Source organism: Chionomys nivalis, chromosome 5 (assembly GCF_950005125.1).
Source record: "Chionomys nivalis chromosome 5, mChiNiv1.1, whole genome shotgun sequence".
Taxonomy (NCBI): Eukaryota; Metazoa; Chordata; class Mammalia; order Rodentia; family Cricetidae; genus Chionomys; species Chionomys nivalis.
In genome coordinates this window covers 90,988,506-91,007,154 of record NC_080090.1, presented here as the reverse complement: position 1 = coordinate 91,007,154, position 18,649 = coordinate 90,988,506, and the positions used below count along the sequence as shown (strand labels likewise).

The 18,649-nt window shown below is 38.7% G+C and overlaps 1 protein-coding gene across 1 annotated transcript in view; it reads left to right on the top strand.

The window, feature by feature from the left end:
- The window catches only part of Ubxn4 (UBX domain protein 4), a 35,988-nt gene that overhangs the window by 639 nt on the left and 16,700 nt on the right, over positions 1-18,649 (top strand). Inside the window, exons 2-8 of the mRNA XM_057770217.1 lie at positions 9,527-9,629; positions 10,933-10,961; positions 11,790-11,908; positions 14,300-14,474; positions 14,762-14,855; positions 16,239-16,293; positions 18,059-18,223. Coding sequence (XP_057626200.1) covers positions 9,527-9,629; positions 10,933-10,961; positions 11,790-11,908; positions 14,300-14,474; positions 14,762-14,855; positions 16,239-16,293; positions 18,059-18,223 — 740 coding nt within the window. The remainder of the gene's footprint in view (positions 1-9,526; positions 9,630-10,932; positions 10,962-11,789; positions 11,909-14,299; positions 14,475-14,761; positions 14,856-16,238; positions 16,294-18,058; positions 18,224-18,649) is intronic.

Below are 18,649 nucleotides of genomic sequence, written 5' to 3'. Positions count from 1 at the left end.
CGGGCGGGCTCGGGACTCCTCCGTGTCTCTGGCTCTGTTTGGGACGCCGGCCTGACCCTTGTGCTTCTGTGTGGGAAGCGCAGTCCAGGCCCTGTCCCCAAACACTGAACCCTGCGAGGAGAAGCGCCCTGTAGGCCCCGGCAGTCGGTTTGTCGCCCGCAGACCCCCATAAACCCCCGCCCCGGTTCCCCCTTGGTCCTCTAGGACCCCTCTTTCAAGGGGGCTTGGACGTCCTTTTAATTCTTGATGTTCAGGTGGGATTGGGACGAACCACTAGGCAGACAATTGGGTCTAATTAGTTGTGAGCTGTCAAGAAAGCTGTGTCATCGGTAAGCCACAAAGAAACCACTTGATGTCCACAGCAGCTGTCTTAGAATGTTCCTGAAACATAAGCTTCGTGGGGGGGGGGGTAATCTTTTATGATAGCGCTAGGAGGGTAATCTAAGATATAACTTAGATTTATTACAAGTTGACTCTACACAATACACACACTCTTTTAACATAGTTTTAAAAGTACATACTCAGTCGTGATTCTTACTTATCTTCTAATGTAAAGTCTAGTTTTCCAGACATGCGCTAACTCATTACCCTGTTTCTCTGTATTATTTTGTTCCATAATCTGTTTTATTTCTGAAGTCTTGTATATTTGCAGTCAACCATCTGCTTCTCTAGTTTTCTACATTCTTGTTACATGGAACACTTTGGGTGTCAACTGTTAATTTGAAGTGTATTTTTTTATTTTATGTTCATTGGTTTTTGCCTGCATGTATGTCTGTTTGAGGGTGTCAAAGGCCTGGAACTGGAGTTACAGACAGGTGTGAATTGTCGTGTGGGTGCTGGGAATTGAACTCTGGTCCTCTGGAAAAGCAGCCATTAGTGCTCTTAACTGCTGAAATGTATTTCTTCACCTACTTGTGTTTAGTAACATTGTACTCATAATTGACCCTCATCTCTAGTAATTCTATAATTTGTCCATTTTTATAAAGAAAAATGACTGAAATATGAATTTATTTAGCCTTAAAATTTAAATGTCTGATTGTTATACTAAATTTTTAGCTTGATACTGTTAAGTTAGAGCATAAATCATTTAGATTCTATTGAAGTTGTATTATGCATTAAATAAATAAATAAGTCTTGTAATCCAGTAAGGACATAAGTCTTGTAATCCAGTAAGGACAATAGTCACGTAAAAATGAAAAGACTATGACACTATAGTATGAAGTCAATAGGCTTATGAGATTTTAATATGGTCGTAAGCCATCATGTGGGTTTGGGAATTGAACCCAGGTCCTCTGAAAGAGCAAGCAGCTAATGCTTTTAACTACTGAACTATCTCTACAACCCTAGTTTATAACATTTTAAACTGTGTTCTTCACAAAATTTCAATAGCTTTTTTTGGGGGGGAGTATGTGGTATTTTATTTTCACTGTTTCTATAATTGAACATCTTAGGTCCAGTGTTGTAAAGTAACTTGAACCAGGCTCAGAAAAATTGGTTGGTTGGTTTTTATTGCTTTGAGACAGGATCTCATAGATAGCCCAGGCTGGCCTTGAGCTCCCAAGTGTTGGGATTATAGACTTGTGCAACCACACCAGATTAAAATTTACATTTTAACAGTGAGGGGAATTTTATTTTTACAGGGTTAAACTACTCAGAGATCTGTCTGCCTTTGCCTCCCAGGTACTGGAATCAAAGGTGTGCACCGCCATACCTGGCTTAACAGTAAAATATTTTATCCACTTAGAAAAAGTATCTTGCCTTTGTTCATTTGTTTTTGAGACAGGGTCTTACTTTGTAGTCTAGGCTGACCCCAAACTCATAATTGTCTTCCTTCTTCAGCATTCCAAGTGCATAGATTATATCTGGGGGCTTTTTTTTCTTTGTTTTTTAAAGACAAAAACAACAACAACAAACAGCTGTGTGGCGGTGGTACGTGCCTTTACTCCCCAGCACTCAGGAGGCAGAGTTCCTGGGTAACCAGGGTTACAAAGAGAAACACATCTCAAAAAAAAAAGAAGGAAGAAAAGAACAGTTGTAGGTTATATGGTAAAATAAATCAGTAGATAAATGAACTCTAGAATCATAGGATTCATGTTTTTTTAGCAGAACATGCGATTGATGATACTTAAACATTCCTAAAAAGTACTAAGGCAGTCAGTTAACTTGAAAGAAAAAAGTTCCCCTTCATGGGTGCTTCCAAACCTGGGGCTACATTCATGCCAGGTAATTGTTCTACTAAAGAACTAGACCCCTAGTCTAACTTGCTAGATTTGATTAACAAATATTTGAAAGCTGTAGAAATATACACACTCGGGCTGGAGAGATGGCTCAGAGGTTAAGAGCACTGCCTGCTCTTCCAAAGGTCCTGAGTTCAATTCCCAGCAACCACATGGTGGCTCACAACCATCTGTAATGAGGTCTGGTGCCCTCTTCTGGCCTGCAGGCATACACACAGACAGAATATTGTATACATAATAAATAAATAAATATAAAAAAAAAAAGAAATATACAAATATACACACTCCTCAGTTAACTTTACTGAAATTTTCTGGTATTAGATATATTTAGAATATCACCAAGCATTGAATGTTTGCAGAAATACTGTTAGGAATGGACAGTGGGGTCTGTCCCTTAACCTCTTCCAAGACCTAGAGTTTTAGCTAGGTCATCCCAACACAAAGTAGGAAAAATGTTGCTCTAAGAATGTATAGACACGGGCTGGAAAGATGGCTCAGTGGTTAAGAGCATTGCCTATTCTTCCAAAGGTCCTGAGTTCAATTCCCAGCAACCACATGGTGGCTCACAACCATCTGTAATGAGGTCTGGTGCCCTCTTCAGGCATGCACGCAGACAGAATATTGTATGCATAATAAATAAATAAATATTTTAAAAATATGTATAGACACATCCCGGTGGTGGTGGTGGTGGTACACACGCCTTTAATCCCAGCACTCGGGAGGCAGAGGCAGGTGGATCTTTGTGAGTTTGAGGCCTACTGGTCTACAAGAGCTAGTTCCAGGACAGGCTCCAAAGCTACAGAGAAACCCTGTCTCAAAAAACCATTAAAATAAAATAAATAAAAATTAAAAAAAATGTATATACACTGGGATCATAAAGCAGCAACATTCTGGTAGCACCTAACAGGTAGGCCCCATCTTTTGACATTGTGACATGACACTGCTGTCCATGGGGTTCACACCTTAGAACCTCAGAATCAAGTTACACCGCCATCACCACCCCATCCCCAACCAAATAGTCCTCAAGATATTTTAAACAAGTTCACAGGACTTTATATTGTACCATAGACATAGCTATTCTCTTATGCTTTGATGCATGGTTATACATGCCTGGGCCCTAGAGCTTTGTTCTTAACTTGAAGAATATGTCTAGAACTTAGGATTTTTTTTAAATTTATTTATTATGTATACAATATTCTGTCTGTATGTATGCCTGCAGGCCAGAAGAGGACACCAGACCTCATTACAGATGGTTGTGAGCCACCATGTGGTTGCTGGGAATTGAACTCAGGACCTTTGGAAGAGCAGGCAATGCTCTTAACTACTGAGCCATCTCTCCAGCCCCTAGGATTTTTTTTTTTTTTTTTTTTTTTTTTTTTTTTTTTTTTTTTTTTTTTTGGTTTTTTGAGCCAGGGTTTCTCTGTGGCTTTGGAGCCTGTCCTGGAACTAGCTCTGTAGACCAGGCTGGTCTCGAACTCACAGAGATCCGCCTGCCTCTGCCTCCCGAGTGCTGGGATTAAAGGCGTGCGCCACCACGCCCGGCGCCCCTAGGATTTTCTTGATCTGAGATCCTATTAATAATATATCAACCTTTAAAAAATTCAACTTATGTATAAAAATTCAGTTTATTGCTGGGTGATGGTCACATACCTTTAATTCTAGCACTTGGGAGACAGAGGCAGATGCATCTTTGTGAGTTCAAGGCCAGCCTGGTCTACAGTGTTGAGTTACAGGACAGCCAAGGCTACACAGAGAAACCCTGTCTCTAAAAATGAAACAGACAAACAAAATTCAACTTATTAAGAAATGTAAAAGGTAGCTATAGCTAGAGGAAGTGTTTCAAGAATGTTCAAAAACTATTTCAGGTACACACACACTGCATACAGGGACTGGAGAGATGGCTCAGTGGTTAAGAGTGTTTATTGCTTCTGCGGAGGACCTAGGTTCAGCACCCATGTGCAACTTAGAACCATCTACAACTCCAGATCTAGGGGATTTGATGCCTCTTCTGACTCCACAGCCTTCTGTACATATGTGATCTACATAAACACACATAAATATTTTTTACAAATTATTTCAGGGAAAAAGTTTTAGGCAAGTTTTTATTTTATGAAATTGTTTCCTTTTACTTTTTTAGAGGCTAAGTCTTGCTATTGCCCAGGCTGCCCTTCAATTCCTGGACTTAGTAATCCCCCTAGCCTCAGCCTCCCAAGTATCTAGGACTTTAAGCATGGGCTACAGCATCTAGCTTTGATTAATAAAATTTTCATGAATGAAGTAAAATTAAATATTTAATTTAATTAAAAATTAAATAATTGTAGAGTTGTATTAGAAGCTAGAGATACTTCAACTAAATTAACAAGAATTTCTAGTTTTAGCTGTTTAAACTGAAAGATGTAAAGACAGTTGTACCATAGTACAAAAGTCTGTTGAGGAGACTTTGTAGCAAAGCTTTCTGTTTAGTCTGAAAATTGTTCATGTCTGATACTGTTGGCTGCCCTCTTTGGTTAGCATAGATCACAAAGCCTATAAGGTTTGAGCATTTGAGATTTCTTTCTTAGATTGGGTGGTGAAAGACTGCAGCTGTCTCTGCTTCAGAGTTTGTTGGCACACTTTAAGTGTCTTCACTTTGGATGTTGATGCTACCATGTATAGCATGTGTTCTCCTAAAATCTTAGGGTCACCTGATTTTAAAATGTGGGTGATAGTTTGATTAAAATTAAGACACAAAAGATACTGATAATGGCAACTGGTAATTCTAGTGGAACTTAGTGTTAAGAAGCTTCTCAACCAGGTGGTGGTGGCGCATGCTTTTAATCCCAGCACTCAAGAGGCAGAGACAGGCAGATCTCTGTGAGTTTGACGCCAGCCTGGTCTACAAAGCAAGTCCCAGGACAGACAGGAGTGTTGTAGAGAGAAACCCTGTCTTGAAAAACCAAAATAAATAAATAATAAATTAGTAGAAAATTAGCTTCTCCTGCTGCCGCCATCACAAGGCTGAGTCAGGAACAGATAGTGCCAGTGGGACTGTGACTCTGGGACCCTAACCTAACCACTGTAAGGTACTGTGCTTTACAAAATAGCAAAACAAAAACGTGGTCTATTTGGGATTGACTTCATTTGTTATTCTCCCTCAGGGTTTCTAGCTAAATGTCACCATTGTACCATCTGTTAGATTATCCATGATGTGGGTAGCCCTCATTAGCTTTTCAGTTTCATTTCTCTCCTGTTCTCCATTGTTTATTATTTTCCTAGCCACACAGATCTTTCTCTGTACATGTATTCTTTCTGCATGCTGAACTTTTCTGTATTTGGTATGGCTCAATTCTTTGGTCCTATCTTAAATGTCACCTTAGAGATGGATAAGGTGGTGCATGTCTTTAATCCCAGCACTTGGGCATTCAAGGCTAGCCTGTTCTACATAGTGAGTTCCAGTACATCCTGGGCTATGTAGAGAAACCCTGTCTCAGAAAAAGGAAATAAAAAGAGAAATCATCTCAGAAAAGTCTTCTCTGACCATGATAGATTTTATTTATTTGTATGTGTGTTCACATCCTGGGAATCAAACTCAGATCTTCTTGTTACTAACAGAACTGTCTTCCCAAACCTAAACACTCTCATTCATAGCAAATACTGCTTTATGAATTGGTAGTTGTCTACTTGTTTGGAAATACACATACTTTTAATTTATTCATTTTTATTTTATGTGCATTGGTGTTTTGCCTGCATGTGTGTCTGTGAGAGAGTGTCAGATCCCCTGTAACCTGTAAATGGAGACTGCATATTTGTTTCCCAGCCGCCCAGATCCTAATAATCACACAGAAACTATATTAATTACAACACTGCTTGACCAGTAGCTTAGGCGTATTCCTAAGCTCTTACATCTTAAATTAACCCATTCCTGTTAATCTATGTATCACCATGAGGCTATGACCTACCAGTAAGACTCCAGAGTCTTCCTTAGGCAGCTACATGGCATCTCCCTGACTCTGCCTACTCTTCTATCTCTTCTGATTTCCCACCTAGCTTTACTCTGCTAAGCCATTGGCCCAAATAGCTTTATTCATCAACCAATAAAAGCAACACATACACAGAAGGACCTCCCACATCAGGAACCAGAGATAGACAGTTGTGCACCTGGCATATGGGTGCTGGGAATTGAACCCAGGTCCTCTGGAAGAGTAGCCAGTGCTCTTAACCTCTGAGCCATCTCCCCAGCCATATCATTAGGTTTTAAGCTGTGTTGAGAACAGTGTTTTATATCTAGTACATAAGCCAAATGCCAGAATAGAAGAACTGAAATAAAATAAAATAGTAAATAAAAGAATGATTACATAAGATTTCTCACTCTTTACTGTCTCCTTGAAATGCTTACAGAAAGAATGTTTTCTTTTTTTTTTGTTTTTTTTTTGTTTTTTTTGTTTTTCGAGTCAGGGTTTCTCTGTGGTTTTGGAGCCTGTCCTGGAACTAGCTCTTGTAGACCAGGCTGGTCTCGAACTCACAGAGATCCGCCTGCCTCTGCCTCCCGAGTGCTGGGATTAAAGGCGTGCGCCACCACCGCCCGGCCAGAAAGAATGTTTTAAGTAGCTATTTTCTAGGTTGATAGTTGAGTATTTTCTTAAGAATTTATTATTTCTTCCTACCCCATTGTCTCTGGAAACTCATTCAGAATGCTTTCATTTGCAAATGGAAACTTTCCTTTATTTTCTTTGTTGTAACTTCCATGAGTTAGTTAAAAGGGTATTCTTACTGGTTTTGATCTGTCCCATTTCCATGTCCAAATTTTTCATAGGCTGTCTGTTGAGGACTGGCCTCTACAAAAATACTTCATACCAGGGTAGGAGCGTGGGAATTGAAGAAATATAAGAATATGAAGGCACATAAAAATAACAAGATAGAAAACATAGAAAGTATTGGGAGGGCATTTCAGTGACTGAAATTCTGAAATTCATTGGGTTTATTTTTCCCCAGCTTTTATACCCAATGTAAACTGGGGGAGAAGGTAACAAAAGACTTTATTAACATGATACATAGGATAACTCACACAGTCAATGGCCTTATCACTCTGAGACATTAAATCATTAGCAATCTGTCATCTAGGTAGCTAATGTGTTCTAAGTCACATAAGCTGAAGACCCGCCCTTCCCTAGGTTGACTTCATAGACAATAGAAGGAGCAGAAGTACATTTGCACATCTTGACTACCTGTCAGGATGGCATTGAGCTCTCGTAATTTCAAAAGACCTTCTGAGTTAGGAGGTGCAATTACACCAGTCAGTCTCCAAACTCTCTGACCTTCAGACAAGGTAGAAATGGGCCTGCATTTTTCAGCCGCCACAGCTCTCATTCAGATGTGCAGTCAAGTATTGGTAGGCACGCCTGTATGCTCACTATGCTAGACATTTAAATGTTCATTTCAATAAACACTGAATACCTGCTATATGCCTAGATACTTACTGCTTCAGGTTCTGTTGTAGGGATTTCATGAAAAACTGTCTTTGCCTTCATGGACTATTTTCTAATTGGGAGAAAAAGACAATAAACAATAAAGATAATTAAGGTGCATAGTGTATTAGAAGGTGGGTGACCTGAGATGGTTTTCATTGCAAGTTCTAAGTGTTAAGTGGTGCTGTAGAGATGGTTCAGTGGAAAAGAACATTTGCTGCTCTTAAAGAGGCACCAAGTTTAGTTCCCAGAAGCTACATGGTAGACAATTGCTGTGTAAGAATAGATAACCCTAGTGGGACTGGACAAGCTAAGAGCACTTATTCTTTTACAGGTTCAGTTCCCAGCATTGCATTGTAGTTTACAACTGTTCATAATTCCAGTTCCAGGAGAACTGATGCTCTCTGTCCTCTTCCTCAATCTTCCCCTCACCCACCATTCCCCACCACCACCATTGTCGCGGCCCCCCTCGTCCAGCAAGGATGACGCGACCACCGGAGCTCTTCTCACTGCAGTTTTATTTCAGGACCTTTTGACAATTGTAAAATTTCTCTCTCTTTTCCCCCTCTTTTTCCTCTCTTTTTTCCTCTCTCTTTTCCTCTCTCCCCGGGCAAACCTCTCCCAGCCCTTAAGTAGGCCTGGGCTACCAATCCTGGATTGCTAGGTGGGCACTGCTCATAGGTCCACGCATATGCAAGCAGCTGATAATCATTGCGTGATAATAGCATAAGTCAGGCCTAGTTGATATTAGGAGTTGATTATCACAGAGCACTCGCTTTCGGGATCGCGGAGGGCGGGAGCCAGCACCATCATGTGCGACTCCACGCAGCTCTCTACATTGCCATCAGGTGTGGCTTCACGCAGCTCGCTACAACCATCACTACACACACCATGAGGTTTCTTCGTGTAGCCCTGGCTGTCCTGGAACTCACTCTGTAGACCCAGCTAGCTTCAAATTCGAGAGAATTGCCTACCTCTGCCTCCTGAATGTTGGGATGAAAGTGTGCACCTTTATTTGCCTGGCCTTTTCAGCCTCTTTGAGTACTAGATATACATACGTGTGATTTATATGTGTGTGCGTATATATGCAGACAAAACACACATAAAATAAAAATAAATAAGTCTTAAAAAAATGACCTAGCAAGGAAGACTCATTTAGGTTTCTATGTTCATCTGCTTTAGCTTTGCTAAATGTGGTAGCAGTGGAAGCTATAATAAGCAGTAGTTTCATTTGTATGTATTTTTGAAATAGTCAACTGAAGTTATGGATAAAGTGTTTTGGGCTTGTTTGTGTGTTTGCTCTGCTGGGGGTCAAAAGGTTTTGTGCATTCTAGATAAGCCTCACCCTGCTATGGGACCATAACCACAGCTTCAGTAGGATCAGTTTTCAAGTTTGGTGAAGAGAATACTTGCTAAACTGGGTGTGGTAGTGCATGTCTTTAATCCCAACACTTGGGAGCAAGAAATAGTGAGTTTCAGGATTATATAGATACCCTGTCTCATATAAAACAAAAACAAAAACAAAAAAAAAAGGAAGGAAGGAGAAAAATATTTACTGTTCTTACAAAGGACCAGTTTGGTTCCCAGCACTCACATGGTAGCTCACAACTGTTGTAACTCCGTTTCCAGGGTTTCCAAAGACAACTTTTGGCCTTCTCAAGCACTGCACACATGTGATACTCTTAAATACATGCAAGGCAAAGAGCTTATACACATAAAATAAAATTTGAAAAAAAATACTTGTGGATTATATTTTATTTGAGTTCTAGTTTCACAGGGGGATGAAATTTAGAATTAACAGTCCTGACCTCGGCATTTCTAAGAGTTCTTAAAATATGTTCACAGGTGATGATGAGCAGTCCACGCAGATGGCTGCAAGCTGGGAAGATGAGAAAGTGACAGAAGCATCTTCAAACAATTTTGTTGCAATTAAAATTGATACGAAAAGGTGTGCTTATACTTTAATGTTTCATTACTTTTTATTTCTAATCATGTTTTTTGTTATTTATGATAATATTCTTGAACTATTAAGAATGTTCATTTTATAGGTACAGATATCTAAGGCACTAAGATATATTAGGAACTTAAATTATTTTTTAATTTTTTGAGTGTACCACCACATCCAGTTAATGGAATTTAAATTATTTTGTTATGATTACTTTTTATACTTTATTATTTGACAACTTTTTTGTTTTGTTTTTCTAGCGGGGTTTCCCTGTGTAGCTCTGTCTTGAAATACAGTATGTAGACCAAACTGGCCTCAAAGTCACAAACTCACCTGCCTCTGAGATTAAAATGCTGAGGTTAAAGATGTGATCCATCACTGCCTGGCATGGATTTAACAACTTTCTATACCTTTCCCCCATTCATTATTTTAGATAGTTTTTCTTGATGGATATTTAGGATGTTTTAATCCTTCTTATTACAGAATATTATGTCACTGTATTTTGTTACAAGCTAAGGTTGCCAGGCATGGTGGCGCACGCCTTTAATCCCAGCACTTGGGAGGCAGAGGCAGGCGGATCTCTGTGAGTTCGAGACCAGCCTGGTCTACAAGAGCTAGTTCCAGGACAGGCTCCAAAACCACAGAGAAACCCTGTCTCGAAAAATCAAAAAAAAAAAAAAAAGTTTTTTTTTTAAATTTTTTATTTTATGTGTATTATATGAGTATTTGCATGTATATCGGTGCACCATGTACTTGCAGTGCCCAAGGAAGTGGAAAAGGGTGTTGGATTGCCTAGAAACAGAGTTATAGATGGTTGTGAGCCACCACATGGCTGCTAGAAGTCAAACCTGGTCCTCTGGAAGAGCACAACTGAACCATCTCTCCAGCCGCCAAGATTTTTTAATGTATTTACTATTTAAGGAAGCAACATGAGATATTTTTTTTTCCAGATGGTTTCTCACTATATAGACCACACTGACCTAGAAATCATAAAAATTCTCCCACCTCTGCCTCCCTGGCACTGGGATTAAAGGTGGATGCCACCACACCCAGCAAGATAGACATTTTTAATTTACAAACCCAGCCACCACTTTGTGGGTTATAAGAAGAAATGATTGTTTAATCTGAAAGTTATGAGACAAAAATTAAAAAGAACAAAATGTTTTGTAAAATAAAATTCATATTTATGTCCTTCCAGCATATTCCTATGTAATTTTTAAAATATACTTATGATTGGTATAGTAAATTTAATGAATGCAACACAGTTGAATTCATGTTGTGATTTTTCTTTTGATTTTTTTTACAGTGAAGCTTGTCTGCAATTTTCACAAATTTGTATCCTTTTATTGAAGCATTGGTTTCATATAGATTATATTTGCTTTTCTTTTTTTAATTAAAAAATTTGGGGATTAATTTTATTTGGGAAAACTTACCTTTTGATAGAAGCAATGTTGCAGTCTTTTGTATTAGCTATATATAATACATTATAGCTAATGGCAAAGTATGTGTTTTTTTTTCTTTTTTAAATTTATTTTTATTTTATGTGCATTGGTATTTTGCCTCTATGTACAGCTGGTTGAGGATGTTGAGTCCTTTGGAACTAGAGTTACTACAGATAGCTTTGAGCCATCATGTGGGTGCTGTTATTTTTTTGAATTTTAAGTTTTCTTTTTTATGATTAATTTTCTTTTTTTACATTTTCTGTACATTGCTGTTTTGCCTGCATGTATGCCTGTGTGAGGGTGTTGGGTCCCCCAGAACGGAAGTTACAGACAGTTGTAAACCACCATATAGGTGCTGAGAATTGAACCCAGGTCCTCTGGAAAAGCAGTCAGTGCTCTTAACCACTGAGCCGTCTCTCCAGGCCTGATGTTTTTCTTGTTTAATGTGAATATCTGAAGAGCAGTATGGAATAATTTGGTTGAAATGTTAAAAGTCTGTGACTCCAGGCAAAATGGATATAATGATGTAGAATGAAATGCATTTTTTTACTCTAATATGCTCTACAAACCATAAATCATTTTACATATCACATGTACTAGAGGCATGAACATGCTAGTCACATTGTAAAGTCCACTAAGGTGATGTGTTTTGCTTTGTTATTGTATTTTATAAAACTTGTTGTTTCAAGCCTGAATTATTAGACTTAATTAACCTGTACAGATCCTGTAGTGTGTGTTCCATCCAGTTTCTTTATAGGAGACAGCGGAATCCCTTTGGAAGTAATAGCAGGGAGTGTTTCCGCAGAGGAACTTGTTACAAGAATTCACAAAGTTCAACAAGTAAGAAGGAACCAGAACTTTTTGGGGGTTGCAGAGGGTTTCAAGATAGGGTTTCTCCCTGTGTAGCCCTGGCTGTCCTAGAACTCGTTCTGTAGACCAGGCTGGCCTCAAAGTCACAGAGATCTGCCTGCCTCTGTCTCTCACGTGCTGTGATTAAAGGCCTGTACACCTACCTCCTGACTTCTTTTTTTGTTTGTTTCGCTGTTTCATTTTGTTTGGTTACTTTTTTTTGTTTTGTTATTTTTAAGATTTTGTTTTTAATCCTCAGTAGCCCATTGGAATATTTTTTTTTTAAATCTGGCTTCAGTTTCATTAATTGTTAGAGATCTGTTTAAATTGTTTATATATGATTTTTGCTTGGTCATAGGTGTGCAGTGAAATACATGTTTTGTCTAGAGTTTTTTTTTCAGTTTTATTTTTATTTATTTATTTGTTTATTTTGGTTTTTGGAAATGATTTCTCTGCATAGCTCTGGTCACTTTATAGACCAGGCTGATTTCAAAGTTGGAGATCCTCCTGCCTCTGCCTCCTGAATGCTGGGATCAGAGGCGTCCTCCAACATACCTGGTGATTTTTCAGTATATATATAATTTTGTGTGTGTGTATGACTGATTATATATATGGGCACCATATGCACTCAGGTGCTAGAAGTGGTCTGAGTGCATTGGATCCCTTGAAACTAGATTATAGGTGGTTGTGACCATCTGATGTGAGTGACCCAAATCCTCTATAAGAGCAGTAAGTGCTGTTAACCTATGAGCCATCTCTCCAGCCCTGAAATTTTCCAGTTTTTTTAGATTAAATCTTTAATTATTTTCTGTATTTCATTGACCTCTAGAGTAGAGTAACCTCCCCTTTTCATATTACTTATTTGGGTCATCTTACTCTTTCTGTTGCACTGTTGCATTAGTTGACTTGGGAGATGACTAGGGTTCTCTCAATGTTACTTGGGATTTTTGTTTTTGATTTTTTTTTTTTTTTGGTGTTTTTGTTTTGTTTTTGGTGGGGGTTTTTGTTTTGTTTGGGTTTTTTTTGTTTTGTTTTTTTTTTTTTTGGTTTTGTTTTGTGTTTTCAAGACAGGGTTTCTCTATATAGTTATGGCTGTCCAGGAACTAACTTTCTAGATCATGCTGGCCTCAAACTCACAGAGATCTGCTCGCTTCTGCCTCCTGGGTGATGGGATTAAGGGCACTACTGTGCCTGGCCATTAATGTCATCCTTATTATTTCTTGCTGTCTGCTGCTTCAAGGTTTGGATTGTTCATGTTTTTCTGGAACTTTGTGGTACAAGGCTGTTTTTTTTTTTTTAAATTTAATTATTTGAGTGTAGAAAGCAGCCACAGCACTGAGATTGGTATGGCTTTTGAGTTTTAGTCACCCTTCTAGAGGGATGCCAATGTGAGTATCAGTTACACTCCTAGAACCTTACTTCTCAGACTGACTACAGCAGTGAAGGTAAAGAAGAGTGACTCCAGGATTTTATTCACTCTGTCCTTAAGTTCAGAGCTCTTAAGCTTCAGGTTAATTCTCAGTTGGTGAACTCTGTTTCTGGCCACTGAGTGTGCAGGGATGTCTCTTAACACATTTCCTAGTAGTCCAAGCCAGTTTCCTACCACCTGCACACCTCAGCCCATGGGGTCCTTCCCTCCTGTGCCCACAGCTGTCTGTTTGGAGTTTAGGGACTGTGGCAGGCTGAATTGATGCTTCCCAACCTGTGTATGTTCTCTGATCGCAGGCCCCTGGGGTAGCTCAATTTTAAACAATAGATACCCTCTGAAGATAACGCAGAACTGCCCTCTGAATCCTATAGCTTGACAAAGATTATCCCAACCAGTGACCCATCTATCAGAGGAAACAGTCTCGCCAACACCTGCAATGATTTGGGACCCTTGAGAGAAGTGAGCTTATCCTGAGGGTGGTACTACCCATCTTCATCTGCCTTGCCTTTGGAAATGTCTTGAGTCCCGTCCCCTGGCCAGATGATCAATCACTCTGCTTTAAAACCTTTTATGGGCTGGAGATACAGCTCATCCCCCAGTACCAAATAAGGAAAATTATGCTTTGGCCAACTTATAATTGAATTCCATAATGTGATTTTGTTTTTGTTTTGAGGAAGGGTCTCTGGATAGCTCTGGCTGTCCTGGAACTTGCTATGTAGTTCAAACTGGCCTTGAACCTTCCACTTTTCTCTGCCTGGGATTAAAGGCTGATGTGCCCCCATGTTCATACCATACTATGTTTTTTGTTTTGTTTTGGACTCTCTATTTCCAATTTGTCTTACTGAGAGTTTAGTATTTCTACTTTTGTGTGTGTGTGTGTGTGTGTTGATAACTAATCTACCATTAAATGGCTATAGAGTGTCATGTTAAGTTGCAATATGTTTTCTCCCGAGATGCACTCATCAAAAGGTGAAACATCAGTGACAAATGACAACCAGTCAGAAAGTTCAGTATCTACCCCATCTGCCTCATTTGAACCTAATGATGTGTGTGAAAATACTGAGTCCAGAAATACAGAGCTTTGTGAGACACCAGCGGCTTCTGACACAAAGTCAGATACTGCAACAGGTACAGGAAGAGTATTCCTTACTTCATATTTAAGGACATGGTTTAGTCTCACTGTAGCATCCCAGACAGATAATAGCAAGCCTTTCAAATGGGGTTACACCCTGATAAACCCAGCCAAACATGAGGGCTTAGCTTAGCTGGTGGAGTGCTTGTTTGGCATTCCATTAGGCACAGTGGTACATTTATGTCATACTACTATTCAAGAGAAAAGGTTAACAAATGGTTTATATCTTTTACAAGTTGTATTATTTGTAGTATTCTTATTTTGTTTTATTTTAATAATTAAGGAGGAGAATGCTCAGGTCATGACAATCCCTCCCAGGAACTTCCTGGATGTTCAAACCAGAGACCAGCAGAGGATCTCACTGTCAAAGTGGAAAGGTTTGCTTTTACTTTTGTAGATAACATTTTGTTTAAAAAAAATTACAGTTTCTAGTTATTTTGTTAACTTGTATGAAACCTAAATATAATGCAAATGAAGACTCAGAATTGCAGGTCTAAGTTTTTGATTGCCTCAATAACCCAACTATTCCATGAAAATTAAAATTAGGGTACAGATTTTCTGTATCATTGAAGTTGTCAGTCAGCTATAGACCTGAGCATTTCGTTCTAAGAGCCCCTTTTGGTATATGCGTGTGTGTCCTTCTGTCACTTTTGCTTATATCCCCTTATGCCAGAATAATAATAAGCTCCAGATGAACAAAAACTTATGTCGTATTATGCATATGTATTAAGAAGGGGTGCTGCACAACTACTAAACGTCATTTTTTATTGGTTGGACTAATAGTAAACATCTCTGATTCATTATACTTTCTAGGTTAGGGTTTATAAAAATGTGGTAATGATGAAATGTGTTTGTTACGCTGTTATTAAAAAGTATGAATTAATGACTAATATTTCTAATACTAGCCTAACACCTTTTAATATTAGGTAAAAAATTAAAAATGCTTTTTAAATTTTTCTTTAAAGGAAATTAATTTAATTTAATTAATTTAAATTAAATTTGCCCCTTTAAATATTTCTTTAATTCCAGCACTCAGGAGGCAGATACAGGAGAATCTCTTGAGTTTGGGGCCAGCGTTGTCTGCAGAATGAGTTCCAGGACAGCCAGGATGGCTACACAGAGAAATCCTGTCTAAAAAAATAACAAAACAAAATACTTCTTAGAGGAAACTAGAGTCAGTGTTAGACTACTTAGCCGACATGAGGTCCTGGGTTAAATCCTAAACTCTGCAAAACAGTAATAATAACATAAATAAAATTCCTTCAAAGAAATTGGTGTCTTCTTGGTCAGTTGCAACTGTAAATACAGGCCGTTGTGAGATTCAAGAAGTGGGCTATGGGAATCGAACTTGGGTTCAATGCAGGAACAATATAAACTGTTAACTGCTAAGCTTTTTCTCCAGCTCAAATTAATATATTTTTCAAGCATTAGAATCATCAAAAAGTGAGGACTCTAATAGTAAATGATGGACTTCTGTTAGACACCAGTGGGTTCCTGGATTTCTGCACATGACAGGAGATGGACAGAGAAGCTGTTGTATTTTCAGGGGGTATGTTTAGGTTTCTATATTCCCCTTTGTTTTAGCAAAATAAAACTTTGAGACAGTCTGATTATGTAGCCCCTAGTTAGCCTCTGCTTCCTAAGTGCTGATGTTAAAGGTATTCACCACCACGTCTGCTGCCATCTCCATCCCCCCAGTAAAATTCTTAGTTATGTTTTGAATAATGGAATCTATCTTGGTGTTTTGTTTTTTTAAACAGACTAACAAAAAAGCTTGAAGAAAGGAGAGAAGAGAAAAGGAAGGAAGAAGAACAGGTAGAGCTCACCCTTAGCATTGGTTCACTCTGTTACTTGAGGGAATTTTTGATTTGTTGTCCAATTTAGTAGACTCGGAGTGATATCCTTAGAGGTCAGTGTTGTATTGTGGTGGAAGAAATTATCTGTTCTCTGCACTCAATTTGTACTATATACATTTTAGGATCTTGGTTATTATTGTTTGCTTCTCTGTTTGTCATGATTGCTATGCAATCTATACTGGCCCAGAAATCATAGGGTTGCAAGGAGTTACCATGGCTATCTGTTTCTTTTTTTTATAAATTACCAGCAACAATTGAATAATCTTTTTTTTTTCACTCTGTGGATGGATCTTTTCAAATTAAGTATCTAAAGGAAGTTGATCTAAAATTGCTAGATTTGAGGAAAATCAAATTTGTAGACATTCTCCTCAGTTTTTTATCTAATGTTGCATTCTAGTATACTCATCATCTTTCTCACAGTAATTGTACCCATCTCTTTTGGGTCTCATTTAGATTATCATTGTTTTCAAGACAAATAATTGATTGCCATGTTGTCCTTAGAGGACAGCACATTTGCTGTAGAATCTAAAGGCTTGTAATTCTGCTTGGATACAGATTACATTGAGGACACGATACTCTTAACAGAGCCACTGACAAAAGTTTACAAGTTGATAGACATTTGATCATTAATTATGCTGCCAATAAAAGTATTTTTTAAATTATTTTATATTATTGGTGTTTTACCTGCATGCATTTTTCACACCACTTGCATGCCTGGTGCCTGTGGAAGCCAGAAGAGGATATCAGGTCCTCTGTAACTGAACAGTTGTTATCTGTCATGTGGTTGCTGGAAATCATATCTAAGTCTTTAGGAAGAACAACCAGTGAGCTTAATAACTTGAGTCATCTCTCTCTATCTCTCTCCTTCTCTTTCACTCTCTCTCTCTTTCTCTCTCTCTCTTTGGTTTTTCAAGGCAGGATTTCTCTGTAGCTTTGGATCCTGTCCTGGAACTAGCTCTTGTAGGCCAGGCTGACCTCAAACTCACAGAGATCTAGCTGCCTCTGACTCCCGAGTGCTGGGATTAAAGGCGTGCGCCACCATTGCCTGGGCCTGAGTCATCTTTTTAGCTCCATTTTTATTTTATTTATTTATTTTTCTTTTCAAGACAGGGTTTCTCTGTTGTACTCTGGCTGTCAGAGAACTCACTCTGTAAGCAAGGCTGGTCTTGAACTCAAAAATATCTGCCTGTCTCTGTCTCCCGAATGCTGGGAATAAAGGCTTATGCCACCACCACCTGACTTCTTCAGCTCTTTTTAAAAAATTACTTTATTTTGTGTGTGCACATGCACACACACGTGCATAGGCACATATGTGGAGATCAGTGGAAAACTTGCAGCAGTCCATTTTCTCTTTTCATCATGTGGGTCCATAGTGTAAACTTTGGCGCCAGGCACTTGTACTCACTGACCCATCTCACCAGGATATATTTTCCGAAGTTTAATTTTCTTTGGTTTGGTTTGTAGTGGTTTTTGAGACAGGGTTTCTCTGTAGCTTTAGAGCATATTGTAGAACTCACTCTGTAGTACAGGTTGGTTTTGAACTCACAGAGATCCACCTGTCTCTACCTCCTGAGATCTGGGATTAAAGGTGTACTCCACCACCACTAGGCTGAAATTCTATTCTTTTAACTATATTCTATAATCAGTTTTCCTTATATCAGAATATTGTCTGGGACAGAAGATTGGATTATGGTTTGGGTTCATCACACTTTTCTTTGATTCAGAGAGAGATTAAGAAGGAAATTGAAAGGAGAAAAACTGGAAAGGAAATGTTGGATTATAAGAGGAAACAAGAAGAGGAATTAGCAAAAAGAATGTTAGAAGAAAGAAGCAGAGAAAAGGCAGAAGACAGAGCGGCTCGAGAGCGCATCAAGCAGCAGATAGCCCTGGTGAGCTTCGCTGTGTGCTCCTTCATTCATGTTGAGACTGCGCCTTTCTGTGTGACCAGTAGAATCCCTGAACTCTCTTCACTGAACCAGCTAAGTGCTGGGACCAGAGAAGTGAGCCACTGGTGTCTACCTTTATCTGAAATGCTTGATCCTCTGACGTTTGTAATATTGTTTCTCTATGCAGGCTGATTGTTTTCATTCCCTACCACACAGTGCACACAATAGCACATTTAGTAATTGAATATCAATCTGGGCTTCTGTCTTCAAGGAATTCTGTATTGAATTGAAATAGTTAAGAAAAAATGATACATAATTATTTTAATTTTCAGTTTTTTTCTCCCCCCCCCCACCCACATGACTACTCCTCAAAAAAATTGTTTCGTAAGATATATTTCCCATATATGAGTGTCTTGTTTATTTATTTCC